Genomic DNA, 22690 nt, shown 5'->3' with positions numbered 1-22690 from the left:
CAAAAAAAGCCAACCAACCAAAAGAAACCAGGTGGAAGTTGACTGCAACATGGAGTGTTGCTAGCATTCTAGTTATCTGGCTGTAGGAGGCTTCTTCCAGTTTGACGAGCCACTCTATTTTTAGCTCTGTGCCACACACAATTTTTGTGAAGTCATGGAGGAATGGCATGTGCACAGGCATAGCTCAGTCACTTGTAGGCAATAGGATTCTCCCACGGTTGTGTTTGTGCTGCTTAGGCCCTTTTCTACCCATTTTAATCCTTCCTTTACAGCCCCCTGGCAGAGAGCTTGCCTACTTTGAATATCTGGAGAAGGCCCAAAAGGCCACTCTCAGCCAGTGGCAAGAAAAGGCAGGTACTACTGACTGAATTGCCATTGGACCTAAGGTGGTCTAGTAATCTTCATAGGTCAGCAGTTTTTAAAGAGAGTGTGTGTCCTTTTGAAAGGTCAGGTATGTTTTAAACCTTTCATTGCACCTTGTCTTCATGCATTGGTGTGCTTTTTTTTTGACCTGCCTGCAGTATTATATAAGTTTGCTGGCATGGTGATGTGGTGTCCTAATGTCCGAGATTCAAAAACGGCTAAAATGGACAAGTAGTCAGTGCTCTAAGCTACTGTTTTCTGCCAAACTTTTATAAGAACAACCTTGCTGAAGTTTTTTTTTTTTATGGTATAAATATAAATTATACTTTACAGTTAGAACAAGATTGAATCTAAACTTAATCTAAATTACAGAAGGCCAAAGTCAAAATTTTTGACAACAAGTCAACGTAGGTTTGAACAGAGCAAGGCTTAATTAGAAAAGAGTCATGAGAAGTCAACTGTTGAAAGGATAAACAGTGTGGAAGATTGCTGTTTACATAGGCAGGTTTAAGTGCCCATGGGCCGGTTGGGCATGTGCAGGATGTCTACCCAGTTAGAATATTCTTTAACTGCAAAATCTATGGAATAAGTCAGCTTTCTTCCTTTTCATACTTTCTGAAAGAAAATATGTAAAGTTGTTCTGCATTCTGTACTGTGACTTTGTCTTTTCTTTACGGTCACAGAATCAATGTGAGGTGTAGTGTGATTTGATCTACATCAGAGGAGTGCCAAGTATGAGTTAGTGGCAAGCACTAGTTAGTCTGTCTTCCTGTGTTAGATGAAGTGGTTACACAAGTGATCTATAATTCTGTCAAAGCCATTGTCACACATTCCATACTTACCCATTTTCCTTACATGCTGACTATACTTTGAAACCTTTAGCATCAGAAAGAAAGCACTAAATATATGTAAAGTCGAGGGAACGTAGAGATGCAGTTACTTTCATTGCTGAAATGCAAAAAGCTGAAACAAGTTTAGGAAAAATTTTAAAATCACTATTACCACAAAATTTTAGTTTCTATTTTTACAACTGTTGAAAAGACAACAAGGTGTATAAAGCCTGTTCTTCAGGGCTAACTGGGCTGTCTCTTTTCTTACTGTATTGCAATGATTGAACTCCAATAGATTTTAGAACTAGCTCCCAGGTAGACAGGTGTGTGACAGAAATGCAGTCATTTCTCCACAGAATTGGAGACATTCAGGACTTAGTTTATACTGATGTTCTTAAGAATGCTACATGAAAAACTCCACAATAGTCATTCTAAAGTTAAGTATCTGAAACTATAGGTCCATACACAATAGTGTTACAGCTGTATGACAAACAAGTCTTTTATTAATGCATAAAGGTCAGAGAGAATGAAGAGAGCTTCCAAAAATATCAGTATGGTTGCCTAACACTTTCTGGAATTCAGTTTTCTAGTTTTTTCCTCAGTACTTAAGAGAAGCATAGGCTTTTGTGACAGATACTTCAAGAGGTTCCTGGCTTTTGCACCAAGATCACCACCCTTCCAAACTAGATTTCTTGCTTCCCAGTGGGAATATATTTGTTTCTCCCCCTCAATACTCGAGTAAACTGTTAAACTGTGTCTGTTTTTCCTGTGGAAGAAGACCTAGAAAGTTAAAGTTCCCCCCGCCCCCATGGATGTATTCACTGACCATAGTTCCAAATGCTGTTTACCATAGCCTTTAAGATCTGTAACCATCTTGTTACCACCAGGAGATGTTAGTATATTGTCTTAAATTGCTTGAATTGGTGTTAACATTCAAAAGAGAAGTATATGGACTCACTCAATATATATTGCGCTTGGCAATAAGTTTTTGTTCAGGAAAAGGTGACTTGTACATTAGCAGTTTAACATAATAAATATGAGAGATCTGTGATACTGGAATATACTAATGAAAACAAGTGAGTGTTCAGATAGGAGGCCATCTGTGCTCAAGACATATATGCTTTGTACTTGCATTGCTGAACAACAAAATTCCCAGGACAAGATTTTATAAGCAGCAAATTACGAGACATTATGATGCCTCCCATTTGTATCTGCTTTTGTTTAACAAGAGTGATGCAAAAATATAGTGCAAGTTACTTAACTTTTATTCACTCAGTGCAGCCTGGGGAAAGCCTGCTTTATAGCCAGAAAAAAAGCAGAGTGAGAGTTCCCCTTAGTTTCACTGATATAACTAGCTTTACTAGTTGCCATTATTGCCTAGTTGCAACTGCTTGAATAGCTGACATTAGAGACTGCTAAAGATACACACTTTCAAAAAGAATTATTTTTATTTGTGCTTTTAAAACGCAGTATTGAGTTCCAAGTATTATGATGCTTCTCACCAAGCAAGATTTTAGGTTTGCTTCTTTTGCCAATACAGTCTGTGGAGATGCCTTTGTTGCTATTCTGATCAACTTGATCCTTGTTTTATCTCTGAACTTGAAAGGATAGTTGCCAGTGTCTATTCTGCATTAAGGTTTTCAAGATAAGATGTTCTAAACCTATCATTTTCTTAACTTCTATGGTAGTTAGTATTAAGATTAGTTAAGATTTAGTAACAGTTGAAACAGAGTAAACCAGCATTTCTGTTGTAGAAACAAGTTAACTTTTCAAGTCTTAGCTGTATTACAGTAGCAGATTAAAAAAAATGCCTATGATATATAGAGAAGAACAGAAGGTATCTGCTTACCTAAGTTAAGACAGAGATCTTTTGCTGAGGTAGTTTTTAAAGGAATTGTAGACTTTGGAAGATATACCTGGGCACAGAAAAATACTTTGTAAAGGTGTCTAATTTCCTTTATATAGAGGCACATGGCTGTGGTGGTGGGAGGGTTTGTAATTATCTCAGCACACACCTGCATCTGTTTAATAGTTGGTATGAAACAAAAAAACCCATCTCTTCCTGTAAGAAACAGCAGTTGTTTTAAACGTACATAGGTTCTTATAAATATGTGTCTATTTGGAGGTGAGATCTTTCTGTTAGGGGAAATATTGAGGTTAAAGTTACCGTGAGTAAGTTATGTTAGATAAGGAGCTGAGTTAACACTTGTATATGTATGTTTGTTATAGATGTTGTGCTTTATAGGGTTATGACTGTATATTTTTCTTGAGGTTTTTCTGCAGTGATATGTGTTTGTGGCTGAAGTGTTTTAAGAAGTCACTTCTATAAGTGAAATAAAGCTAAGGAAATTGTTTTTCTATATAATCATAGAGCTATTTAAATAACCTACTATCCGCTAGCCAGCTGTGATACAAGAGGCACTTTGCACATATGTAACACTTTAGATGTCATTCAAAGTAAGAAGGAAGTATATTGTTTGAGAATTACTGAAAATAAGGCTGTTTTAGCTATAAAATAACACACATATCATCTTAATACTCAATGGAAAAGAAACACAAGAGATATTTGGTAGAGTTTTATCTCTTGCTAGCTAAATAAATTCTCTTTTGGAATGTGCAATACAGTAACTGTTCCCATAGACTTCTGCACTATAAGCTTAAGTTCCAAGAACTTTAATTCAGCATAACTGTTTTCTTTCCACCATTTTAATTAGCTGTCTGATAGTACTGAAATCTGTTTTATATATGTATAAATTCAGTAAACACAGAAATCTGTGGTGTTATATTTTTATACAAAAATATGAAAGAAAGCTTTGAGTTAATGCATCTGTAATTCAGCTCCCTGTATTGCAGAGCATATGTTGTTCTTTTTTAATTAAACAAAACATAATACGCAAAAGAACATAGTCTATCTGATGGTACCAGAAAAATAACACATTATTAAACTAAGACCAGGAGTATTCACTGTAACCCTGGACTTTGGGGGCATAGAAACAGACAAAGTTGAAAAGTGGGTATAGTAAGTTTAAGGGAAGCGTATGAGAGATTCTGGAATCCTCCCATCTGCCTCGCTTGGCCATGCATTTTGGACTAGGGTTCAGTAAGGTGTTTGTTTTAGGCAGAATGGTATGGCTAGTGTTTTTAATTACTTTTTAGCTAACTTAATTCATTAACATGCTATTATACATATCCCTGGGCTATCAAAATAGAAACATTTCATGGAAAGCTCGGTTTTACTGCAGTGCTCCAGTGAAATTCTGTGAGTTGGTTTTGCTGTTTTTGCGGCCCCTCGCCCAGCTCTCTAGGCGCTGGGTGCCTGGAGCCCTGCTCCCCGGTGCCTTGCTTCCCGTGCGTCCTGCTGAGGATGGCTCTCAGCTATCTTGAAAGGCTGGGACTTCTAGTTTGTAGACCCTAAGTCCTTGCCCACGCATTTCCTTGGATGCACAGGTTTTGGTGAAGTCTGCCAAGTTGAGCGTTCTTGAGCTGAGGACCAAAGATTTCCAGGTTTGTCCTGAAGGAATCCCCTGGCTTTGAGGGTTTACTGCTTTCTTTTTGTTTTGTTTAGTTTCAAATCAGAATAAAACCAGGTGTCAAATACTGAAGTCCTACATTAATACTTTTGCCACATATCGCTACTGACCAACTTCACTTTCTCACATAGACTGACCCTATACGTGTGTGTGTGGAGAGGGCACAAGGCTAAGGGACTCCTCTTTCTGTTGGTACCTTGAAGAATTCACTAGTTGGCAGTGAGGTACAGGAAGACCGTTTGGTCAGTGTAGGTTTGCCGGACTACTCCTGACTGCACTCCGGAGAGACTTTCTAAAAGTTAGTGATTTAATTTCTGGAAGTCCTGTGGTTTTGTTGAGGGCAGACTGTCATCTTGTCATCCGCCTGCCTCTGATCCCAGGTAGAGAAGTATGGACATTAAATCGTGCAGTTGAGTTGAATGTGGAAACACAAAATGAAGCGCAGATGTTTTGGCGAGTTGTCACACCTGGTTTTCTTTTAGTTGGTTGAGGTTTCTCAGGTGGGGATTGTGAAGCAGCAAGTGATACCTAGGCCTGATGCTAGGTGCTTGTAGTGTTGGATTACTTATTCCATTATTAACAGGTGTAACCTTTTGTTTTTAAGGGGGTACATATTTTGTGTATATAAATATTTAGCTGTAAGTCACTTGGTAAAAGCAGCTGTACTCTAGTGCATGGTCCTCCATTCCTTGTCTTTGAATGTTTGTGGATCTTGGACTTGGACTCACCATATTGTTTCAAGAGAATATTTACAGTCTCAGTTTTCTTTTCCCCTTCATCCATGTTAGGTGTTCATTTATGATGTCTGTGGTTTAGCCTGTAATTCAGCCATTAAATGCTGACTGCATTTTATATACTGCCTTATCTTTTACTGCCAAAAGGGCTTCTACAGTACAACAAAGATTAAAGAAGCATTATTTATGTAATTTTTAAGAAGTAAATCTTCTTTTTTGCCTTCTTGATTCTCTATGTTATTATTAACCCTACTTCTTTATTTCATCTCTGTATTTCATATTTTGTTGTATTTAATTTTTTTTATATTTTAAAATATTGTTCTTTCTATTCTGATTCAGTTAGAATGTCTTAGAAATGCAAAGCTCTCATTTTAAGAATTAAGATATGTGATAAAACTCCAGAGAGAATAGGATTTATTTTCTGTATATACAATGAGTTTGTCTGTTAAACTTTTCATATTTTTAGATTGAAGCAGGTGAGAAATTTCTAGCTTCTTTTAACATTCTCATTTCAAATGCAAAACATCAGACTTGAAATATGTTCCAAGGCTATATTTTCACTCATGTTATTAGTCCTTGACATAATTATATATGATTTGCAGTTGTTGAGAATTTTCTAGTGCATACTATACAAATGATTAAAAAAGTACAAGGTACCAGATAATGTACAAAGATTTTCAATAAATCACATAAATTATATCAGCAGAATATTTTATAGTCACTCCATTGTTTGCTAAGTATATGCCCATGTGGAGTGAGAGGTACAGTAGATAACAAATAGCAATATCTTCCTTCAAGTAATTTTGAATCCAGAATGGGAGAAATACAAATCGTTAATGCTATGGTAATACGTACATTGGAAATAATAGTCAAACAAAAAATTCCTTTATTTACCCAAAATAACACTTATCTTCTAGCATTAATTGAATTGAAAATTGATTATCTAAACCCTCTGTTATCCAAAAATACTCAATATTCTATATTCTATTTGGATAATTGAAGTTTGACTTTACACTATTTTTAATGAGGTGTATGATTTAACTCATTCGCCTATAGTTCAGGTTTTAGGACAGATCAAAGGAAACCTAATTGATGAATGTATAATTGAAATCACATTTATTTCTCTTCATGTTTTCTTTTCCAAATACCATGCTGTTGATGAAAGCACTTTTACAAGTGGTTTTATGCATCAACACAATTTACTATAGATAATCCTTCCTTTGAAGCAAAATCTTTAAACTTAGTGTGTCTTTTAATACAAATCTCAACATACTAGTAAACTAGCTGTGTTTTTTAAATTCCATTTTTTCCCCCCAGTGTAATCATATTTCTTTATAATAATCTCCACAGGATGGCTTGATAATAGAAAACATGCATGATCTGCCTTACACAGTTTGTCCTGGGCCTGAAATAACGGCGGCAATGACAGTCATTAGTGCCGCAGTGAAACGAACCTGTCCCCGTCTCCCGCTGGGCGTCCAGATTCTGTGCGCTGCAAATCAACAGGCTATAGCAGTCGCTCTTGCGACAGGTAATGGGAATGACTCATTGCTTATTACTGTTGTTTGCGATGGCATTTACTCTCTGCAAATTGTGCATTGTACTAACATAGATACCATGAAAAATGAGACATGAAAAGCTCACTGTACCCTGAAAAAGCAGAAATTAGATTTTGAGAAAGATGCCTACTTGATTATAATAGATGATACTTGTGCACTGCTTCAGTAGCAGGCAGCTAAAAATCCCAAGGCCACTGCCACTGCTTTCTAGGTGAAACCTGTCTGAATGTAATGATTAGTTTAAACCTACTCATGTTTAAAAGCCATCTTTGGCTTAACTCTATTTACTTCAGCTAAATTATATTTGGGGATTAGTTTAACCCACTGTAGTTAAGCATCCTCTTTCAGTGTCTAATTATACATTGTTCCTACTACTGCTATCTGTTAAAACTAAGTTTTATGTTGCTTTTTTTTTTTTAATGAATGAATGGAAAAAAACCTTTTGGTGTGATAACTAAAAGTTGAGTATGCTGCTAGCCAAACTACTTAAAATCAAAATGTGTTTAGGAAAATTAAATATAAATTGATCTATCTGTATTGCTTGAACCCTAATCTTGCTAACCTTTCTGTTTCTACTCCTTCTGAAGGAGCTTTAGTTTTCCATATATAACATTTCCTGATTTAAAGGTGGAGGCTGGTCTAATATGGAAGGCTAGAACTGCTTAAATACTTCATAAATTGAGGGGGTAGTGTGTGTGTGTGTGTGTGTGTTCACTCAAACAGCGTATGTAATGACAGTGAAGTTGCACATTTTTTTTGAATGTACAAATTTTTTAAACTGCAGAATTCTGTAAGAAAGTAAAACTAAAAGATATGTTTTAATTAATTTAGAAACATAATTGATTAAAACAATCTCGATGAACTTATCTGCAGTGGCAGTTTTAATTAGGTTGAATATGTTCTAAAAATCCTGGATTCCTTTTTCTTGGGGGAATTCTTATTAGTAGATGTGTTTTGAACTCAATTTGTTTTGAGTGTTTTTAGAATGAGAAGTTGACACTTTTAAGGTATCAAGCTACTTGACAAACTGACAAAACCAATTTTATTTCTGTAGTAAAACCTTTATGAAAGCTAAACTAAAAAAGCCAGCAAAATCCAGTCATATTTTAGGCTTTAAAGATTGTATGCATGTAGGATACTCAAGATGCTTAGGCATTTGCAAAAGTATTTACACACCTTATTTTTAAAAACCAAGGTCAGATTGTTAGTGGGTTATGTATCCTTTTAGGAACAAAATTGATCACTGAAATGGGAGTGTAATGTGGGGATTATGTATTTCTCTTACTTCTCAGCAATTATTAATGAGGGCGAGAATTCCTGGAGGGCTTGAGTTTTGCTCAGCTCTGCTACTGTTCTGCGCTGCTTGCCCTGTGGCTGGAGAACAGCAGCTAGGAAAGACCGCTGTTTAATGCATTTCGTTGCACTTCTCTAAGAATTATTGTCTCAAGTTCACTGAACAGGAAAGCAAAAAGAAAAGAATCATTTTAAGTAAAGCCATACTAACACGAGTGCTGCTTTGGAGACATCTACTTGTTAAGTTTTTCTGCGGTGACTTAGTAGCAACTTTGATATCAATACAATTTTAATGGTCTTTAGAGGTGGCTATTAATAAAGCAAGCCCTGCAAGTTTTCACTACAAACGTACTTGCTGAAGGTGTTGTACCTGAAAAAGCAGATGTGGCATCTCCTGCTACTATGCAGTCATTTCACTTTCCCTGTGGAAACTCTTGTCTTTGCTAGAAATAACCCTTCCGAAGAGAGCTGCACGGGGAAACAGTAAGTGGTCTTTAGGTGTAGGTAACAACTTTCTTTTGTAAAGGGGGAAAAAATCAGCAAGTTTCCAGTGTATGTAGAAGGAACTCATCATCAGTGGCACATGATTATGCTAATAAACATATTGTGGGTAACCAAATAGTAATAGATTAAATTCTGGAATTTTACTAGCATATTAACAAGTTATTGGGTAAATCTGTAAATTACAATTGTAAAATTGAGGGATGAGGAGCTAAAAGTTTAGAAAATTTTTAGAAAATCTATTTTGTTTCTTTACATTTGGGCATTTGGAAATTGGGCATCTGAAGGAAAGAATACCACCAACAAATGTGTTCTCGTGGGGAGCTTCAGCAAAAGTGTGAGGCAGTGGCTGGAAAGTAGTGGGGGATCTTGGAAGAAAAGAGGAACCTCTGTGTCCTCTGTGTCTCCTACTGACAAGAAACAGCGGTCAACATGAACAGTTCTTCAGGTTATCGAAAAGCCACCATTGGCAACAACTGTTTTGGCTCAATCTCCTTCCTGCCCCCAAAGGTTATTGCCAGCTCTTGTATTGGTGCTGGATGCTCAGATGGCTCAGGATGACCAGAGATCGGGGTTCAGCGAGGTGTTTGCCCCAAAGGTGTCCCACAGGCCTGTGCTTCCTCCTGGCATGGCCTTGCCAGCCGGCTCCACGTTCTCCCGTCACCTGTCGCCCGGACGAGCGGATTAACCGTGGGGAATCTTTCGCTTTCGGTTTTGTTTTCAGGAAGTTCTAGTAAAAGTTCCAGAATTTTCCTTTGGTCCTAAAGGCTAACACGATAATACTAGCCCACATAAAAATTAATATACTAGAAATAGTGAGGCAGATTCATGTCATACCTTTCTTAATATTTAAGTCCTTTCCTGCTCAGTTTTTATACTCTTTTAATGTAGGCTTTTAAACTTAAAATACAATATCTATAAATAACCATAGATCTCAAAACATGGGCATAATACAGAAAAGCACAGTTTTGTATTTATGTTTTTGACTGGAAGCCATCTTAACTTCAAATATTTCTTTTTAGAAAAATGCACCTTCTTAATAGTTAACACAATCTTTGGAGGATGTCTTTATCTTCATTCTTTCCTGTTTTATGAAACTAAAATGCCCTTTGTGGAGAAGCCGATGATGACTGTGTCCGAATTTGTTTGCCAGGGTTACTTTTCAGTTGGTTCATTAGTAACAGGTGTACCATGTGTTTTTAGAGGTGTATAATTTCCTGTTTGTAGATTCTGATTTAATTAACTACATCTGCTTGCGGTTGAAACCACATAATGCATGTAAGTAGGGTCCTATGAGCATTTGTAGAAGAGAGAAAAAATACAAATTCTCCCTTACTTATGTTTTGCTTAGCAAATATTACTGGTTATCATTTTTCAGTGCTCGGGAATGTCCATTTTTCAGTGCTCAGGAATGTCCAATATATGTTTACTGAGTCTGAGTCAGGTTTTGTGCATAGTGTTACCTTTTCTTTACTTATTTATCAGTGTGCCTTGTTTCCTGAAGTTAACTATTTTGTATGTTTGAACTGTCTGCTACATACTCATGCTGTTTGTTGTTGACCTACTTCTAAATTACATGGCTTTTGTTTTATTGAAAGTTTGCTAATTATGAAACACTATTCATATTAGAGAGGAGGACTGTTGTTTCTAAAGGAATCATCCAAAAGCTTTCAGCTGCTATATATATTTTTCCTTGCACTAATGAGATGTTCAGCTTCGCTCTAACCTATCAGTGTAGGTTTTTGCAGAGCAAATGCAGAGCCTTTATAGCACAGGGAAAATATGCTGATGAAATTCCCTTGCACATATTCTGTGTTCTCCATTACCAAACTGTGGCAGTGATTTGAAGAACTAAGCAACTGGCCTGCCATTAATCTAAGGGAGACGAAGCTGATGGTGAAGAGAACTTCCAGAAACATTGGTGTTGTGGAATACGCTGGCCTAGCCCTCTGCGGATCTTTGGGGCATAAAATGGTCCCTACAGCTGTATCTAAGTAACGATACGTGGGAACGCTTCCCATATTCCAGGTATGCCTCCCTGTTGTATCTTGACTCCATGGGGTGGAAAACCCAGGCACAGAGGCCAGAGGTGAGTTACAGTGTCCTGTTCTGGCCACATCTTCAGTCTGGGTGATCGGGAGCAAGGTAGCGCCTGTTACAAAATGCAGCTTCTCTACACCTGGGTGAGCCTGTGTTACATTCTCCGTGAATCAGGATTCAGTCTCTAAAAGTTTCTTCTGCCATCTCCAGCTAACTGTGAAAGTGCCCCTTGTTCTTTGAGGATCATGTTGCTGAAATCCCCTGCGGTTGCCATTTCTGAATTAGTCTTCAGCAGTGATGACGGTAGCTGATCGAGTGAGGCTTCACACCGGCTGATGCCCAGATATCTCCAGGTCTTTTATAATTATGTTCTTGCTGCAGGAGACAGTCTCTGTTCCTCTCTCCTCACACGTCCACCAGGAGAGCCATACTTCACAGGAATTTCCCACTTCCTAGACCCTGTGGTAGTGTTTACAGTGGAGTGGAACTGGGCAGAACTGTATGATGCCTTTTTTGTTTCGTTAGGTATCACCATACTCATGGCTTAGGGGGGAGCAGCTCAGCTGGGAATGGTCGTTAGGAAGAGCGCAGGTGCGTGTTTCGTGAGAGCGTCTGTGGAGCAAGGTAGCAAACACCACGGGCTGTCTGGGCAAGATGCTGCTGAGGACTCAGCTGATGATGCTGCTTCTCCCAGGCCTGAAGTCCGTGCTGAGTGGGGAGGGAGCTGTTGCAAATCGATGTCCTGAGTAGTGAAGGGTCTTCCACAGCATGCAGACTCTGCGCCTCAAGCATCAGTAGCAGGCAAAGTCAGTATTCCTCAGAGTTTTAATTTTCAGCAGCAAATCAATGTTTTTCAGGTTCTTTTTGAATTAGGAAGTCAAGGAGAGTTGGGAGCCAGGATTTACTGCTCATAGGAAATAAGATACCACCAGTAAATTTACCCTGCAACATCTTGCCTTTGCGTAAAGCAGTTCAAAATTTAGCAGCAACCAGGAGCTGCTACCTTGCAGAGGCCAGATCCTATTTCTATGAAGGCAATAAATTCTGGTTCCCAGCTCCTTTTGACTTCATAACTCAAGGAAGGAACATACTCTAGAAAGGCTTTGTAATGATTGTGTGCAATTCACAATTTTGTGTTGTTAAAATGCAGTAATATGCACATTTGTAGTATCTGACAAGGGTAAAGTAAAAGTAATATTTCCTCCATTAAATCGGTCTTGCAATATTTTTTGACACAGCAAAAGTAGTGTTTCAATCTCTGACACATTTTTCTTTTAATCATCAACTGTCATGGGAAGGAAAAAAAAAAGGCTTTTTTGTATGATTGGTAGACCTTCACAGCTGTTCAGGAAAAGCTGTGTAACTATGGTTAAAGTAAGTGTGATAACAATTACTAGGTTTTGAAGAAGAGACAAATTCTATTTGCTTAAAGAAGCCCTGCAACTGCTGGATACTTGGTTCCATGTTCTTAATATAGTCTTGAAGTTTTGTTTATTGGATTTCACTGGCAGTTTCCTGTTCTTGTTTTCCAGTGAGATTACAAGTTTTTTTTCTTCCCATATAAGTCAAAAATGGAACTGCCTAGTAACTATTTAACGGCTATTACTTTTCAACTTGCCAAATGTGAAAATAAGCAATAGTATCATTCTCACAGTTTTATGAGCCTAAAAATTGATTCATTAATGGAATCTGATTATGGCTTCATAAAACAGAAGGGTAATGATTTGGTGCCTGCACCATATTATTGTTGGTTAAAATTTTGTATCTCAGTAGTGCCCAAAGATCCAGATAGAGAGCGCAGCCCTGTTAAACTAAGTACAATTCTAATGTTTAGGAGAAAGTTTCAAATTCCTAAGCTAAGGAAGCTATCAATCATCAACAAAGAGCATACAAGGAGTGATTTCAGTAAATGATATTACTGAATAAATAGCCCTTTTCCCAAGGTAGAGATTGATTGCTGAAAATTGAACAGATTTCTAGACTTGATGGTAGTCTTATAATTGCAGGAGAATTGATTTATCTTATTTAACTCTGAAATACACTGTAAACTTGAGTCATTTGAATAGAATTTGCAGCTTTTGTTCCTAGGTGCAGAAATCTCAATCTAGTTATTTGCACTGCATTTCTTGCCAAGTACCTACTAGTATCTTTATATTTGTGATACATTCTTGTCTTTGGACACTGAGAACACTCCATGCTTTTTACCTGCTGATCTCAAGACACAGGACAGCTCATATTTGATTTGGCATCCATCTGTAATGTATCGTGTGAGTTGGAATCCGTGTTGCTAAGCAATACATACTCTCCTCTCTCGTGCATAAGCCTCTGTTTCTGCAACTTCAGGGCTTTTGGAATGAAACTGAAATTTAGCTTTTAAAATAAACAGACACCTTGTCATTTGATAAATATATTGTAAAGATCTCACTTCTGTTTATATTGGAAATGTGTTAAGATGAGGCCTCTGTTACCTAAGCGTTTCTCTGGGAGGTGGAATTGCACCCCTGATGGCTGCCTTCCCATGTGTTCGTTTCCTTGGTACGATGTCAGCTCTAATTAAGTGTGCAGCTCACTCCAAAACTGGAGAAGCAGCAGAACTTCGGAAGAGCCTGGGAAAAAAGCTCGAAAGCAAGCTGGAAGAACAGCAGAAGCTGCAGAAGATTAGTGCAGAGTCTTTACACATAGGTTAAGTGACAGGTGAAATAAACTTCACGGCTATGGAGAAATTGGAGAGAAGAGTAGAATACTATAAAGGAGTCAAAATTCTATTTTTTTTGTGCCTAACAGCTGTTCATTACACCATAGCCCAAGGCATTGGTGTTTTCAACACAAAAATATTTCAGGGGTGTGTAGTGCTGCCTGATAGTAGGTAAATGGCCTGTGTAAAGTCATTTTCTGTCCTCAGCCTTCCTCTTAAGCATCCATCTCACAAAAGCTTCCTAATTGAAAGAGTAAATGAACATGGTTGAAACTGTGTTGCTAAGTCATGGCAGAGTTGATGCTCACAGTAAGTTTGGTGTGGAGTGGAAAATCTTCCACTCGTTCCAAATATGGTCTTTCTGTACTTTTGCCACAGCACAAGAGGTAATTTGTTAATGTAGTGCTGTATAGAAAACCCAAGCTACGTTCAAACAGAGTCAAATAGGTTATATATAATGCACCACAGGTTGTGTTTTCTTGCCTAATTTCCTAAAGAAAGAAGATCTGTGCTATTCCTCTGTCCGCCTCCATGTCCCAGATGCTTTTTAACCTGTTGGCCAGTTTCAGTCAAATTTAACAGCGGAGAAGAACTTGGGAAGGAGGAAGTGATATACTGAAAGTGAGCCTCTGGGAAGAGGAGAGAGACCCAAGTTAACACCCTTTTTTTGCAGAGAAGCCACATCATTAGGGCAAAGGAGGGGGGTTTTTTTGGCCTCTCTGCTGGCCAGTCAGCATACCCTGTTGATGCATCACGGACAGGGGTTGCGGTGGCGGATGCTGAGCCGCAGTGTATGGACTGATGAGGCTAAGAAAGAGGAAGGAACTGTGTGGGCAGGGAGAAAAACTAGTGTACTGTATGGGAGAGGAATTGGAGGTAACAGGATGGAAAGAAGAGCTCAGAGAGAATATAGGTGAGAATAACGGCTGTAAGATTTAAATATGTGGGAAAGCAAGGTTGATTTGTCCTAGAGCATGTGGAACAATTGTGCTGAGACCAAATAGTAAGGGCAGTAAGGTGTTTGGTTGGTTTTAGTATTTCTGTTTTTCAGTCTTCACTTTTGGCTAAAATATTGCTAATTTTTTTTTTTTCAGGTCTTGATTTCATCCGAGCTGAAGGGTTTGTGTTTTCTCATGTTGCCGATGAAGGGATTATAAACGCCTGTGCAGGCAATCTGCTGCGATACAGAAAACAAATTGGAGCAGAGAACATTCAGATTTTTGCTGACATTAAAAAGAAACATAGGTAAATACAAGCAATATTTTATGTAAATGTTAATGTAAGAGTGATCAGATGTTTTTCTCCATTTTCTGGTTTTTTACATCTATTTTGTGTCAGGAAAGTTAATGATGTAGGGACAACTTTATTGTTCAAGCATAGTTTTGCAGTGCTATTGGGGAAATATTTACAGATAAATTTGCACCTGTAAGCTGCAGGTTGCTGCATCTATGAAGTTTGCAGTTGTTTAACCTTTTAAGATTTGTAAGTGTAGACTGTAAATGTCTTGCATTTGGTATCAGGTGAGATGTTATATCCTTAAATATGTCTGTTATGTTTAATGAAATTTTGTTTCAGGAAGCTGCGCATCCAAGGTTGTTTTTAGTTATGCAAGCAGTTGCCGCACGCAAAGCATCTAAATCATAAGATTTTGGCACTTTAGAAAGCGATTCTCTTTTTTTTTCTTCATGCCAACAATACTGGTTCCTTCTACTTAAATCAGTGCTGTCTGTGTACAGATTATGTTCTATGACTATCAAACAAAAGGAACTTATGACAGATGAATGCAGTTTCTCTTCTGCTCATATTTTATCATAATTGTCACATGGTACTTTTAGCTATTTAGATGTCACTCTTTGGGGTTTTTTTCCAGAAGAACTGTTCAAATGTTTTGTATTATACATGCTAAATAACCTAATTAAAATGTTTATGTGTAGTATGTGGGTAATCATGGGAATAACCTGAAAATCGTAAAAAACTGATTTTTTTTTTTTAATAAACTAATTATTTCAAAATATAGAGGAAACAATGTAACATGATCAAATTAAGGTTCTCCAGAGTGGTTTGTTTCTAATGACTTTTTATTTTAAAAATACATTGCATTACACTTTTTCCCCAAATTGATGATTGTATCATGTGATCTCTTCTTTGTCTTGACAATTGATAAATTGACATTTGGATTGCACTCTTTGTTATTCAAAGGGTTTGCTTTTTGAGAGAGGAAAAGAGTGTTTTTTTTTTGTTTGTTTGTTTGTTTTTTTTCAGTGAGATTCCCAAGCTGAGCAGGAGGGGTTAAAGGACTTGGTGGTGGTTGTTGTTGTTTAAATATATACCTGCCACCAAGAGCTGCTAGCCTCCCATTCTCTTAAATCAAGAGAAACTATTTTATAGTCTGTTTGCTCCTTTATAGCTACCCTCCACATGTTAGTCCTGTTTCCTCATTATATGTATTATATACTTAGCTTAGGCCTGCCCTTCTGCAGCTGCAGAAGAGGAATTAATATCCTTATGCTGACACCCAGCAGCACGAGTGCAAACCGCTGCAGAATGAGCACGTGCTGCTGCTTCATACAGGGCAAAGCACGGGCTGCCCCAGGGCAGTCTGCATCCTGGCTCCGCCACCACTCATCAGTGTGACAGTTTGGCCATAGCCATTGGTGTTTCTCTATTTCTGTTTAAGTAGAAAACAGAAGATAAGGTGTTTAACCTGCAATGGCTGGAATTCTTTCAAAGTTTAGAACTGTTTAAATCAAAAGTTGCTATTGCTGTAGGTTTCGGGCCAAGCGCATCACCCATGTGACAAGGGCTGCTGTTTCAAAGATAAGATGCAGGTAATTGATATTTGCAGTACCTGCTACACGAAGATGATTCCTGTGACTATGTTACAGGTAGCAAGTATACTTCGTGTTAGTTGGACTTCATGAAATGAAGTGGAGGGTATTAATTCGGTGCTAGCTAACGGGTTCTCATTCATGAATAGCCAAACATCCGTAACTCCCGCTTGGAGTCAGAGAAGCTGCGTGCGCTCAACATTTCTGAAGGGCAGGTGCTCAACATGTCTCAGCTATGCTTGGTAGGTCACACTTAGCAATCGTTGTTTAGAGACAGAGCGAAGACCCAGAGCAATAGGTTACTTGGTTATGACACTGATGGAAATGCTTTTCTTTTTTCCCCCTCTCTCTCGTTCATATTGCACTGTTACTTCCCATTTTAAAATAGGACGCTTACCCTCTCTTAGGAAGCCTCCCTTGAGTTGTTCTGACAGCAGGGAAGATGAAGAAATGCAGTCTAAACATTCAACAAGATGGATAACAAATGTGTGTGCCGAAAGTAACCAGAGGGTACGTTCCCGCTGTTTACAGTGCTCACGCTCTGACGGCAGACGTCAGCGTAGCCGAGACCGCGAGGGCGGCTGAGCTCTTCCTGGCCGATGGGGTCGTGTTGACTGGAACAGCCACCGCACTGCCCGCCGACCCGCAGGAGCTGAAAGGTGAGAGCTGTCATACGAAGGTTGGACGACAGGCAGTGAATCAGCTTCTGGATTAATGTAGAGAGAAATCTATATATCTGCTGTTCCTGAAAAAAGGGGAGAAGAAAAGAAACTTGCTTTTTCTAGCAAGTTTGGTTTGTACAGCAAAACTAATGTGACTGAGGTTCTATTTAGTTTGTCTGTGACATGTATGTAAACAACAGTTTGGTGGGATAAAAATGAAAATTATTTCAAGCTTTTATAAAATGGAAGGATACTGAGGTTGACATTTTTACATAATGAGGTTCAATTTCTGAAAAGTTTTAGTATAAGAAAAAGATATGTCATAGCCTTATTAAAAAGTTAACTAACTAAAAAAAAATTCTTTTCTGTGGGAAGATTTAGATCTTCCAAAATGAAGATGCAAGTCCTGCAGGGAAGGGCGCATTTGAATTTGATAACATTCCAGACAGTGATACCAGGGAAAATATTGCTTAGAAGATTTTCAGAAAGAGTGCTACTTCACTGTTAGAAAACTATATGGCATTTACATAGTTTTTAAATATTGTGGACTTCTTATGAAGGGAGAGGCATTTGACTTGTGAGTTCTAACCTTTGCATAAGTGCCACATGATTCTTCATGTTTTTATATCGGCACAGATTTGAACTGTCTTCATGAAAGTGGATTGCTCCCATCCTGGCGTTTTCATTCCAGGTTGGGAGCATCATCATTTAGCCTAGTATGTTTTAAAGTTCTACTGCAGACAGTGGCTTGTATTCAGCTTAATGAGTTGATCGGGGTGAACTCTAAGCTGGGAGCCCAGTTAATGTGCATTAAAGTATATTCATCTGTCTAATCTGGAGTTTTAAAACATGCTAGCTAGAATGTTAGCCAAAACAAGTTCAAAAATACCACTTTTATTCAAGTGTGGCCGATTTACAAGAAATATTGGACATCCACAGCTGCCTTTGAAGGAATTTCTGTTCCAAGTTGCAGTGATCACTGGTAAGGATCAGTCCGCAGAATTAATTAGCGCATGCGTGGTCAAACTTAAAAAATACTAGTACCTTTGGCAAAAATAACTTTTGAAGGAAGAAAGATATTAATATGGGCTCTGTTTCTTTAGCATGTTCTAGTCTAAACCACCCAGTTGCTATTCTTTCTTTGTAATCATATGAAAGAAGAAAGGCAGGTGAAAAACATACTTTACTTACTTGCCATAGAGACCTGGGCCTCAAAAACTTGGAATAATGTGAAATCGTTCAGCTTTTTTGGTATTTACCCATATCATACATGCTTACCAGCATTTAAAAGACATGTTGAACTTGTCAAAATTGATTTTCGTTTTATACGCATTAAACAAGCTGTTGGCCAAAGAACAGATGATAAATGAACGTACTTCACCAATGTTAAAAATAAAATGATGGCTTGGTGTGAATACTGAGCTCATGAATTAGTTGGGATTTTTTCATATCATAAACTAGAAATGATGCATAGAATAGATCACATGGAAAGCTAGGTACATTTTAGAGACTGCAAAATTTCATTAATCTAGAGTTCCATCTCTGCCTTCTATTAATGTTGCCTCACAATTAATGCAGATTAAATTAAAAAAAAAAGGATTTAATACGTTTTAGAGCAAAATCCTAGGTTAAATTCTGCTTTCCAGTACGTGCATGCAACCTCCATTGATTTCATGGATCAGGGAGCAAAACCTGTCCTCTAGGCCCATAGGTTTTTCTGTGATAGGACCCCAACCAGACAACACCACGAATTCTTCTTTTCTTTCCTGTGAAAAAATGTCAGTCTCAGTCTTGTTTTCTTTCTGGGTCCAAAGAACAAAATGAATCAGAGTTGGCAGCTGTAATGAGGTACACATGTAAATTTTATGTTGGATTTGTGCTATGAAGCAAGAATCTGAGGATCATGGGCTCACGTTACTCAGGTCACAGGATTTTGAGACATTAGCAGGCCATCTTGTAAGATTTAAGTTGGCTTGAAACAGTTAAGAGAAGAACTTGAAAATCCATATTCCAGGGTATAAGGAAATGACAAATTAGGCACATCTATGTCTGCAGATTCTTAAAAGGAATCAGATCTACTGTATACAAAAGTTGCTGTTGACATGAGTGAAATTTTGCATTTCACGAGTTTATGCAGTACTGGAAGTGCTGTGTTACGATGATACACACAATTGGGCACCTTTCATCACACTGCAAAGCACCTCTTGAAAGCAGAACCAGAAAGACAGATGAGATTTTGTCATGTCTTTTTTCCAGCTTTGTTGTGCAGTAACGCAGAAGTCTTTTTGCCCTTGCGTCGGTGTGTTAAATTGACTGATTTGTGATGGCGTATGGGAAATGAGTGTTTCCCTGTCAAGCCAGAGAGCTGTGTTCAGTAGGGTTTTGTTTGTAGTTGTTTTGCTACCTTCTCGTAGGCAGCTATTGATGTTACTCCTGATGGCAGCTGGCAGGCTTTGCTCTCACAGTGAGCACCGACCTTCCTGTAGAAGAGAGTTGGTTTCGGCGTGTGTGCCAAGGCACCATTGCTCACGGGAGCAGGAGATCTAAAAATCTTACTACTGCCTTCAGGTCATTAAGGAGCAGGAATTATAGCTGAGCTTCTTGAATTACAATTAATTTGTTTAACAGGCCATCTTTCCATTTAAGAGGTTATATGACTTTGTTCCAGTTTGTTACACTGTAAAAAGGCTCTTTGATTGGAGATTGTCAATATGTCGGGTTTTGCTGTTTGAGCATAAATGCTTCCAGCTTAAATTCCCGATTCAGATCCAGTCCGTATTTAAGTGACCAAAGCCTTTGTATAATGATTGCCTAGTTATCGGTATGAACAAAGTGGATGGTCTCAGCTGAGTAACCAGGGGACATCACAAAAACCAACAGCTGACTGTGGCTGTCACCTCATTTGTAATCATTCAGACAAGGGGCATCAAGACTGATTTGCCCTCCCACATTTTGATGGTCTGTTTAAGTCAAAATAGAGGCTGCTGCCTTTGCAGTACCCTCCTGTAGATAAACAGGAGATGTAAGTCTCTGATCTGTACTTTATGTAAGCCTGAGATTTAATGACAGGAAAAAAGTCCTTTGAATTTAAAAACTAAAATGTGTTACAGTGGAGCGTTACCATAAACAGTGTTGTGTACGGTACAGTGATTACTGCATATGAAAAAGCTGTTAAAGAAGAGTAGTCGAGCAAGTTATTGGGCCGGTGGTGCTTATTTTTATGCTGCTCTTTGCCATTGTTTTCAAGCTAGGAGCATTTGGCCTTTATTTCATGTAACTTGTGCATACCATGGTTCAAATGCTTTCATTGTGCTTTGCAACCAAGCACTATTTCATACGATTTTATTAAAGACATGTCTGCAGATGTACTGTCACAAGAAAGAGCACAGTGCCCTCTAGTTACAGTTTATTGAAGTAGAGAAATGTGCAAGTTCTGTGAATGCTGGGATCTAGTTGTTTTAACATCACGAAATTGTCTCCTTTTCTCTCTGTGTCAAAAAATATTATCAGAGGAAGAAAGCTGAAAAACATTTTAAACAAGGCTCTGTTTAGAGACATGTAACCGTGACTGAACGTCACCGTGTGGAAGCATATCTCACCACTGTTGCTTTATTTTCTTTTACAAGTTAGAATTTGCATTAACAAAGCCAATAGACGAGTCATTTTATACTAATCAACTTTAGGCCTTGATGTGTTTGGAAATGACTTAAAAGTAATTTCTGCGGCATACTTAATTAGGTAACCTGGGCTTATTATAGAGAGGGCGCTCCTGTTGCCATCCTTCACGTTGCCTGTCTGCATAAGACTCGAGCACAGGGAGAGCTGCGTGCGGACAGCGTGTGTCACGCGTGGATCACAGCAGGCGCTGGATCGCTTGCTACGCAGGGAAGCGTGGACGTTTGGGTGCTTTCATACCAGTCTCAGGTTTCCTTGCGGCAGTCTTTGCCCAACAGGGCTGCGCTATTGTCTCACACCCTTGTGATCATGCTCTATTTAATAATTTGGTTCTTCGTTTTTCCTGCTGATGGGAAATAATTATGAAACAACTACCTGCTAATGTGTCTTACATATTGTCATAAAAACAAAGATTGACTTGGGACGCAGTTCCTCTGGGAATGCGGTGAAGTACGGTTGCGCAAATCTTTGGTCAGTTGTAGCACCTTAATTATGGATCTGTGTAAAGCAGATCTGATGTTCCTAAGAGTACATAAATGCTATATAAAATTCTAATTTTTCTAGAACAGGATTTCATTAACAATGTTATAAATAACTCAAAAATGAATTACTTTGCTGCTGTAAAAAGTATGGCTATCAGAGTATAAAATATGCATAGAAATAACCATTGCTTTAATCATATCCAGTTTTGTTTCAAATTCTCCATAAAAATTGTGTTGTATGGTTTTATTCTTTTGTGTTCAAATGTTTGCAGCAAGCAGTTATTGTTCCTAGATGGAGAAACAGTAGGATATGTGACCTAAAGAGAATTCTAGTTTAATTGATCCCTCTTTGGTGAAGTAGAAAGGTGATAAATAATTAGTCTTCCCTGAAGTATCATTAATAAGTTTGGCATCTGATGAAACTTTATTTAAATATAAACAGTGTTTCGAAGCAGACTTTTATATACTACATACATGCTTTCCCTAGTTGCCTCAAGCTTTAACCACCTTACATCGGCTTATTAACCCACTTACAGCAAATTATATGTTTTTAAAGGCCAGATATAGTGTCTCACAATATTTCTTTAAGGAAGCAATGAAGCAACCAGTCCCACCAGAGTGACCCTTAGGATGGTCAGTTTGAAATGAAAGAGTGAGAAGGGTGCTTAGTAACTCGTGAATTGCCTCCCCCCCTTTTTTTCTCCAAAGCTGGTACTGACTTGAGTTCTTCAGAAAATACTAGTTACCTGTTCTTTAACCATGGGGAACCTTTCCATGGTCCAAAAAGCCACCCCCTTTTGTTTTCAGTCTAAAAATGTGAGTTACCTTGACTGAGCTGCATATCAGTTTCTGCATGGTGGGAGGATCCTTCGACATGCATGCTGTTCACAGCAAACATGGTCACTGAGACACTGAGTGAAATCCACCCCTATGGATGAGGGATGAAGGGGGTAATATTGTGAGAGCCCTGTTTTGGTATTTCACCCATTTGTCTTTGTGGAACCAGGTAATTGGCCAGTTGATGGAAAAACACATACTATGTCTCAAAAAATAATCTTTGTCTTTTTTGCTGCATTGCAATTTATAGAAAGAGAAGAAATCTTTATCAGTACTGTTGTCTTGCTTTCCAGTAAACTAGCTGGAGTTATCGGTGTAGTCCGTATGACTACTGTTTGCTTTCCTGCTTCCATTTCCCCTGAAATTTATTATGAAGTAGAGAGCATGTTCCTTTTCATGTGAATAAGGCCTTTTTTTTTGCTTCTTCACTGAAGATCTTCTGCAAGATAACCACATAGCATAAGTTCAGCAAAGAGACCTGGCAGGAATATACACCAGACCAACTACCATTATTGTGATTTAAACTGATGACTGAAGAATTGTAATGAGCATAGCCCTACTGGATAGTTCTGCCACTCTAATAATGTCACCACACACTTGCAAAAGAATGTGAGCCGATACCATAAATGCAAACAAGAACGGCATCTTGCTCTTGTTGCTG

The 22690-nt window shown here is 38.2% G+C and overlaps 1 protein-coding gene across 6 annotated transcripts in view; it reads left to right on the top strand.

Moving 5' to 3' along the window:
- Positions 1-22690, top strand: part of LOC112984400 (uncharacterized protein F13E9.13, mitochondrial-like) — a 46924-nt gene that overhangs the window by 1567 nt on the left and 22667 nt on the right. For 5 of the 6 annotated variants that reach the window (XM_064519617.1, XM_064519616.1, XM_064519621.1 and 2 more), the window contains exons 3-5: positions 6808-6988; positions 14640-14790; positions 16905-17032. In XM_064519617.1, the coding sequence (XP_064375687.1) occupies positions 6808-6988; positions 14640-14790; positions 16905-17032 (460 nt within the window). The remainder of the gene's footprint in view (positions 1-6807; positions 6989-14639; positions 14791-16904; positions 17033-22690) is intronic. The other variant, XM_064519622.1, reaches the window with a different exon arrangement.

The sequence above is a fragment of the Dromaius novaehollandiae genome, chromosome 13 (assembly GCF_036370855.1).
Source record: "Dromaius novaehollandiae isolate bDroNov1 chromosome 13, bDroNov1.hap1, whole genome shotgun sequence".
NCBI classification, from domain to species: Eukaryota; Metazoa; Chordata; class Aves; order Casuariiformes; family Dromaiidae; genus Dromaius; species Dromaius novaehollandiae.
Note: the sequence above shows the minus strand (reverse complement) of the source record. Positions and strands in the feature narration are given on the sequence as shown.